The 9,244-nt window shown below is 36.7% G+C and overlaps 1 protein-coding gene across 2 annotated transcripts in view; it reads right to left on the bottom strand.

Moving 5' to 3' along the window:
* Window positions 1–9,244, bottom strand: part of mdga1 (MAM domain containing glycosylphosphatidylinositol anchor 1) — a 186,610-nt gene that overhangs the window by 59,670 nt on the left and 117,696 nt on the right. For both annotated transcript variants that reach the window (XM_005733341.1, XM_005733342.1), the window contains exon 7: window positions 1,993–2,262. In XM_005733341.1, the coding sequence (XP_005733398.1) occupies window positions 1,993–2,262 (270 nt within the window). The remainder of the gene's footprint in view (window positions 1–1,992; window positions 2,263–9,244) is intronic.

Here is a 9,244-nt window from a genome sequence, read left to right as displayed (position 1 = left end):
GAATCTATTTTTCTGGTGTGCTGTAGGTTATTGTTATGTACTACATTTGTTACTCATTTATGAAGCACAGTACATGTTTCGTACTTGTAATTACCGCTACTTTTACATATACCTAAAAAGTTGTGCAAATATGTACCCAGAACTTGTTTTTCAAAATATTAATAAAAGGGGTGTGTCTCCAAACAGCCATCTCTTTCCTGACAATTCCCTTTGTGCATATTCTCTTACATATGATAAGTCAACATTGAAACACCTGCGGCTTTTAGTCAGGTGCGGCTAATGTATGTACAAAACAGGATTTTCCCCTGATTTTAGCTTGTGCGGCTAATATTCAGGTGCGCTTTGTAGTCCGGGAAATACGGTATTTGGTTGTTCAGATTTTCCAAAAGTCAAAAATTTCATAGGAAAGGCAAATTATTTGAACGGTTGTATTCCATTCCAGTACAGAATAGTAAAGTGTACAAATTAAAATTAAAAAAACAAACAGAAGAAAAACACATTCGTGAGATCAAAAAGAAGGAACTGATACTACTCAATAAAAAGAAACTAAACAGAAGAATGCAGGAGAAGAAGCATGGTTAATACCCCCACCCCCAACACCACTAACAAAACAAAAAAAGAAAAAAATGAAGAGGTCGCCTTGTACCAAAGGAAAGAGGAAATTAGAGAAGAAAGAAAGCGAGTGAGAGAGGAAGAATCAAATTGTGAAGGAAGCCAAGACAAAAGGAGCCAAATACAGAATAAAATAACAGGGGGGTAAGGAGGAGGGGGGAAACAAAATCAAGGACAAAGAGTAACTCTCACACTGTCACATTTAATTTTCAGTTTCAAAGGCTCCGTTTCCCCAACAGATTTCCATGTTGAATACAAAATAGCTCTCTGTTTCCCCACGAAGGGGAGAGACAGGGGGTATGGAGGAGAGGAGAGCTTGATTTAAACTCCTTTGAGCTTGTTAACAAGATACTTGGGTGGAGCCACGGATATGAAGCAGTGACCATATGGCTAACATGAACTTGCGACTTTACCTGATTAATGTGAGTGCGTGTGTGCATGTATACTCCTTAAATATTTGGATGCACTTGTCTACCTACCTGCCTGCAGACTTTTTTCCTTTATGAACTCACTGACTGTGAATGTGTGTCTCTTTCAGCATCTTGCCACCTGCGCTGGTGTGACAGTGTGTTCAGGCCCATTAAGCTAACAGGAGAAGCCCATCTAACATACGCTCTCCACAGTGCTAACTAACAGAAGAGACTGTTGCTAATTGCTTCCACTCCAGTCTAACTAATTGCAGTGAATAAAGATGATTAAAGGGGCTAAAAATAGCCAGAGGGGAGAGAGAATGGAAGTATTCTGTATTCTAACCCGCCCATTCTGACAAGATTCACATCAGCTTCGTTAATGACGGATCAGCAGCTAGCTCCACACACTCGCATGCACGCGCAGACTCACAAATGTCAACGAATGAAGCTAACGAGGACTATACAGACACTTTGCATAAAGCAATTATCAGTTGTACGAGACTTCTCAATGAGAAAAGGATCCTGACTGTGCCTTTGTCAACTATTTTAACTACCCCCTGGCTAGCCAAAGAATTAAATGCAACATGATTTTTAGTTGTAAAATCAGTGAATGAGAAGCCTAAATTATGCAAAGATTTAACAATTTCTGCCAACCATATGCAGTATTATCACATGGGAATGTCACATTGCTATATGTTTTTTTTAAGTAATAATAATAATAAATACATGAGGACTGGACAATATTTAAAAAACACCAAAAGTCTCATTGACACATTCAGACTAATTCTGAAAGTATATCCAGAATCTTTTAAACAGCAATTCCAAATGAAAAACAATCTTGATGCAATTGTGCAACTGGAGCTAGTTTATACCAAGGTTGTAAAAAACACAAATCTAGATTTTATTTTATTTTTTTTTGCAAAAGCATCACCCCTTTTCACAGGTGCAAATACATACAAACATTACTTACTTCTCACAACGAGGTTGACGTTCTTGCGTGCAGGGTTACCCACATTGTTGACTGCCGTGCAGTTGTAGAAGCCTGCATCCGCTGGTGTGACAGCTCGCAAAATCAGTGATTCTCCTCGAACTTGAGCACTGAGGGGAAGAGGGCCAGGGTAACGTGACCACGTCACAATGGGGAGAGGGAAACCTGCTGTGACCTCACAGGTTATGCGCACATCCTGGCCAGGATCCACCACCACTGTATCATTCACTGACAGTCGGATCATTGGTGGACCTGTGGGGCATAGACACACGGAAAGAAACGAACAGACAAACAAAAGTAGTTTAAATGGGAACAATACATGTTTTTTCAGTTGTGAACATTTCTATTATGAGCATTTTTAAGGTATGACTTTACTGTCTTTAAAAGTTTCTTTTGCCTGCAATTGTAATAGAGAGTACGTATAAATATGTGCTTGTTTCAAGCTCACATTCGAGTTCAAGTTCACTTTATTTGGTCTTTTCAGCCATATTAAAATACACTGCAATGTAACTCTGTTTCACAGAGCCCAAGTGATGGGAAAAATTGCAAAATGTAAAAGCACTCAAAACAAGATGGAGCAGTACAATAAAAGAGACAGTGCAAGGTCATAAAGTGCAACCATTCAATTCTTTAACCGAGTTAAAGAATAATAAAATAGTGAAAGACATAAAAAGAATAGACGTGATACATGAAATGACATAAAACATTACCAACACCAGACTTAAAAATAGCAAGATAATCACCACATTAAAACATTACAGTTCCTGTATCTCAGTGTCTGTTTGCTGTCTGGGTCTTAGCATGAGTCTTTGAGTATATAGCTTTTCTCCGTACAAACTAATCAGTGTACCAAAGGTAATTCAGATCCCTGTTCTGCTCTCATATCATCGCCTAGTCACTGCCTCCATTTCCTATGACTGACCTAACAGAAAAGTACAAGATAACCCATAATGCTACTGCAAAAGAGGCTGAAAAATGCTGTTGGCACAGAAAGAAATCAATTGGACCCTAGCATGTTCCAAAGGGAAAAAAAGTGGCAGAGGAGTGAGGATAGGGACACATACTACACGACGGGGAAAAACTAAGTGTAAAAGAGTAAAAGACAACAGAGTCAAAGCTGGGGCCAAAGTTGAAGAGGGGACAATATGAAAAATGTGATATTAACCACTTACAATGATGTTTGGAGACGTACATCCAAAGCAACAGTGAAAACCGTGTAACGCACGTTGTGGTTTCCACATGCTATTTAGAATGCTGTCTGCACAAATATCAAATGGAAACATTAAGGCAAAGTTTAAATGGCATATCCTATACCACTTTTTCATTTATTTTGTTTCATATTTATTTGATATTTTCAAATCAGTTGCAATAAACATACATTTTTTAAATTCAGCTATTCAGGCGGTTGCAAGCAGGTCAAAGTTGGGAATTTAGAGTTATATAAAACCAGTAAATGGATATTTAGTCAATTTTGTGTACATAACAATTTTGGCTTCCTGTGTTGTTTAGTTTAAAAGGAGTCTCTGTCTTATTTGGAGCATCAAATATGGATTCTTTTACAGTTCACGTTCAAAACACGTTTCATTATATATTCTAGTTCAGTGTAAACCTAAGCAGTCTAAGCAGCAGACTCAAATGGCTCTAGTAGGCTGCAATAGTATTTGCAACATCTTGTAATAGGTTTTTGCATATCTTGCCACAAGGTGTAGATGGGGTGACAGGAGGTTAACATTGAGAGAAATTAGCTTGTGACCAAAATGTCACCCATTTAAATCCTTCAAGTTGCCGCAGAAATCTTTTTGGTACACTAGAATAGAAAGGTTTTCACCTCCCTCATCAACTAGAGTAAAAACAGCCTGGGGCGAAGCAGTCAAACCACAGTTTCTTTACTGGAGCTGCTCAGTGGTCACAAGTCACTAATCTTTGGTTGTTACAGTACGGCTCTCTGGCTGGAAATCATCTGTGTAACTCTCCCTTAAACTATCTGGCTAAGTGAATGCTTAAAAAGAAGAAAAAAAAGATTTAACTGGTTTTTCACATACAAACATACAACAAGTTGATGACTTTTATATACTTTTTTACTATATGGAGACATAAAATTAAAAGTAAACAATGTTTGATCTTAATATATATTTTTTGCAATAACTAATTAGCACACTGGTGAATGATGAGGGATGAGAGAGGCTTAGAGGTTTTTAAGGTATAGAGTTTTTACTGAATCCACAATAGTATGGGTTTAATTATAAGCAGCAATATGTGCAATCTGTCATCTGCGAAAAACACCACTAGCAATACTTCAAAAAGGTCCTTGAAAAACTGAAAGGGCTTTGACAATGTATGACTCTTCTACCACTTAAAAAAAAGAAAAAAGAAAAGTATTCATCTGTAGAAATCAAGCTGTCCTTTGACGGAGTTCACTTATGAACGTGGACATTTAAAAGAGGCATCTTTATCATCTTTAACCCATATTTTTCTAGTTACTTTTCTTTGTATTTTGTCTCACATACCATTGTAATTGTGGGTCCTGATCAAGACAAAGCCATGACAGAATTTGTTGTATAGTGCGTATTCATATCATTTATGACAATCATTTATGATTTATTTTTCGTTCATGTATTTTTGTGGGACTAAAAGAACTGTATGCCATGAAAAAATATGCTCAAGCTGAAAAACTATGTTCAAGCTATTCAATATAAATATATTTAATAATCTACCTATCTGTCTATTGACTCATAATTGATTTAAGAATTCTCCAGCCATAATTTTAAATGGGCTCTGGAGGACAAGGAGTAGAAGAATTTAGGCTTTTATCAACCTGAGACTGTTAATCCTCAGTAAGAGACCAACCAATAGGGTACAGGAAGCAATTCATTCTAATAGACTTTATGCACTACATCCTCTCATCTAATCTCTCTCTCATTTTTTTATTTTTTTATTTATTTTTTAGCAGATTGCAATCGGCGTAATGAAAGTGGTGCAGAGCTTTAACAAACAAGTTTACAGGTGCATTTTCTGCTAATACAAGAATGTGCACAAAGCTCTACACACATTCTTCCACTCTAATGGGTAACAAAAAAGTGCAAGCAAGCACACATACATACACACACACACATACACAAACACACACACACACACACACACGCACTAATGGGATATCTCTTTAGCTAACCTCACTAGTGATGGCTCCGAAGCTGACAAGAAATTTCACTGGTGTAACAGCTGCAATCAGCACATAAATAGCACTGTCTACTCCCATTGTATCAAATCACAGCACTAGGAAAGTAAACCCCTGTGGGCCTGCAAACCCTTCTAAGCATTGAACAAACCTCAATGGAAGCTTTCACGCTTGGTTATGTGCCTGTTTGTTTAATTAATTTACAGTGAAATAAATTTATTTGGAGATGCAATGTAGAAAAGCCCTACTGTATGCTGATCTAATTGATTTTATCATTAAGTCTGAGCTGTCTGCGCGTTTCTCCAGGTAGGGTTTGTACATAGTAGGTTAGGTTAATAGATAGGACATACATAGTTAAAACATAAGTCAGGTAAACCAGAGACTGGGTTTAAATAAAACAGTGTGTCTATACGGTAGCTCTATAAGGTACATGTTAAGAGTTTCTTCCTGCTCTGTTGTTACCCCTATGTCCCACAGCCTTTAAAGAGTTAAGACATCAACCAGAATATATATAGGACTGAACCCATCCAAAGACGACTGTTGGTGATTTATTCTGTCTGGGTGTAAAAATCACTTAAATCCATCAATCTATCAATCCATCCATTTAACCTCTTTTTCAATTCAAGGGCCTGAGTCTATCCGAGGTTTAATGGGCCGAGAGCTGGGGTACACAATAGACAGGTTATCAGTCCATCACAGTGCCATTCAATCCAGTGATGGTATAACAATTATAACATTTATCCATCTACATTGCAAAGTTATTTCTGCTTAAGGTCTAGCCTATTCACTTTTTAATCTCAGTTCACAACATTTTCTGCAGACTGTTGATGGGAGCTATCATTAATTTGCAAAATAAATAAACAAACTAATTAAATATTTAAGCCACAGGAAAAAAAAATGGAGAGAAAATCTGAGAAGACGAAGAAAAGTGAGAGTTAGGCAATGGGGAGGAACAGAGGATTTGAGAATTATAGCTTCAATTTCCTGGGGATGCGTGGGTGACGGTAACGGAGGGATCAGCCAATGCTCTTCCCAAAGTAATGGGATTTATGTGCAGCACAGTGGTTTACAACCAGGTAACAAATGCCTCTCTTTTCCATGCACACACTTCGACTTCCTCTCTTCCTTTAACTCTCTGTCAGTTTGTCATCTCCGTATCTTCAGTATTCTCTCTTTTCACGTCTTCGCATCTCTGTCATACCTCGGCCTCAGACTTCCATCCTGCATTTTTTTAAAAACCCTATGGTTTGCTTTCTCTCTCACCGTCATCCCGTGTAACCTGTTTGAGATTTAATTTGTCTCTAAGGTAAAGGCAGAGGGGTTATTGGGGGGAAATTGGCTGGAAATAAAAGCTTAAAGGTTTGGAGAGAGGTGTAAGCTGACAAGAGCTGTATGTTTGTGTATTGTACTCAGGAACAGCGCTTGTCACTATCGCAGAGTTAGTCAGAAATATGGCGGGATAGCAGGCTGGCCAATGGGTTTGGAGATCAAGTAGCAATCAACACTTTTTTGCTGATCATTGGTGGTAATATGAGTAAAAGTTTAGGGTGTGATTGTAAAATGAAGGGTTGGCAGCTATACAACAGAAAAAATATTCTGAAGCAAAGAAAGGCTCGGTCTTGGAATATGCTGTTTATTTAAAGCTAATATAAAGTTTATTCAATTTCAATTCAGTTCAAGTCAGTTTTATTTATATTATATTAGATCACAACAATGGTCATCAAAGATGGACAATTAAAGACATCCGTTTAAATAATATAATTTTAAACTATTTTAACCGTTGCAAAGCTACCGTGAGCCTCGAGTGATGAAAAAGAAGACAATTAAAATTGAATTTATATAAGAAGGAAATGAAGAAAATGAATATTTAATTTCAACTGCAGTTTTCAATCAAAAAAGGCAGACGTTGTCACTTTGAAGTCAAGTGTTTCTCAACAAAGCGTTTTGAAATATTTAATTGTAAGCCACAGACAAAATATTCTAAAATGCAAATATCCTAAAATATTCCAAATGCAATTTTTGTGTTGCTCATGGGTAAAAAAGTGTGAAAAAGTGCAATGCAAACTGTCCCCAAAAAAGACCGTATTCAAAATTCCTTGGATTTCTAAAGCTATATATTTTTTTAACTCTAAGGTTCAAATTCAGAGAAAATTCTCAGACTCTTAAAGCCCCGACCAATGACTTCACAAAAAATGATCAAGGCAGCCTTGAGAGCAAATCGATTCTTGCCTGTGGTGTGGCTGTACATATCCCCACAGTGATCCCCTAACTAGAGTGGATTTGAGGGTGATGAAGAAATGTCAGAGAAATTTATGAACTGAATGGTGAAATGTTTTACGTGGGGGTACACCATGCAGCCCGGACATACCATTCAATAAATTTTTATATTTCTATATAAATAATACAATTAAAAAAGTAAATATAATGGATGCACAAGCATCAGTTTTAAGACAATATTTTGCTTTTTAAATTCTGTTTAAATATATGTCTGGTCTCTCCCTCTCTCCCTTTCACATAACCCTTTCCTGGCATGGATTATAGCCTTACATAAAACTGACTGCACAGGTGCAATAAAATGTCCTACGAGGGGTTTTAGTGTAGTGAGGATTATTGCAGATTGCCCATTGATCTTCAACTTTTCAAGGGGGAATTCATTTGCAGTAGGATTAGCCTCCTATTGATAATAATAATATATATTGTGCAATTGTACAACTGCCATATTATCTTGAAGGTATAGTGTGGTATGTGTTATAATAATCAATAAAACACTAAATAAACTTGCAAGTACAAATTAAATTCTCCCAATTTTTGTGTATGTGTCCTTGTTTCTTGTTGTTTGTTTTTTTTCCCATAAAATGTGTTCCATTTATGTCATTGTAGCAGGAGGAAAAAATCTTCAAAAAAAAATCTACATTGACACCAGGAGCTACATAATAAGTGGAGTTTCTAACTTAATCAAAGGCACACAGTAAGAACTTGTCAGAAGTCTGTGATCTATATTAGCTGTAAATTATTTAACAAACCTGACAATTTGTGAAAGAAATTTCTACTTTTCAATTTCTTTTTTCCCTTTGTGTATAGAAGAAGAGTTTCAGTTTTTCCATTTCATTTCAATTCAGTGTTATTTGAATAGTGCCAAATCACAAGAACACACACACACATACTTGCAGGTGCCACTATTACAGAATATTTCAGGTCAGATTAAAAAATTTTTGTATGACAGAAGTTATTCACTTTGAATGAACTTGGTTAAACAAATTGGCCTGCCCTCTTTCTTTTTGTTTAATATAGACATAAAACGATGAGACGATATGAAGAGAAAATTACTTTAAAACTTTTAAAATAGGGAGCAGGAGGTTATAAAGAGATTAGTTGATTTATGGGTTTTGACACATATATTCTCTCATGCATGTTTTCCCAATTTTTAAACATGCAGTGTATTACTAATACTAGAGTATTTTTCACTCATGGTGAAGTCCATCTAAGTTACTCAATGCCACACATCCGGTTCATGTTCCATTACCCCCTAAACCCTTGTACGCTACCACTTTAAATAACATGACAAGCTTACAGAGTATGCCCCCATGTTCTTCTTTATGAGAGGCAAGGGAAGAGGATTTGGTCTCTGATGACGGTTACTAGAGGGCAGAGGCCAGTACTAAAATCCCAGGGTAGGATTATAATATAAAAATCAATCATTCCCCTTGTCCCAGTGCGGTGAATCAGCAGTAATCGTGTGACCTAGTTGGATGTATCTAATCTAAGCGGTGAGTGGTACACAAGGACAAACAAGGGGCTCAGTGAGGAAAAGCAAAATATGCTCATTAAACGAATATTACAGAAGATTAAAAAGCAACTCGCTGACTGCTTTTGTCTTTTACAATCTCTCTATTTCCATCTTTGTGTCCATCTGTTTATACCTCTCCCTCCCTTTGCCCCTTGTGTATTTCTCTGTTCTTTGTGTCATTTTCTTTGTTTCTGCATCTGTCACTTTATTTATTTCAGTTTTATACTTCTATTCATTTTTGGAGATCTGAGTCTACAGATGTAATTTTCTGA

Source organism: Pundamilia nyererei, unplaced genomic scaffold (assembly GCF_000239375.1).
Source record: "Pundamilia nyererei isolate P.nyererei 1_Seehausen unplaced genomic scaffold, PunNye1.0 scaffold00051, whole genome shotgun sequence".
Taxonomy (NCBI): Eukaryota; Metazoa; Chordata; class Actinopteri; order Cichliformes; family Cichlidae; genus Pundamilia; species Pundamilia nyererei.
This window is presented reverse-complemented; position numbering and strand designations above follow the sequence as displayed.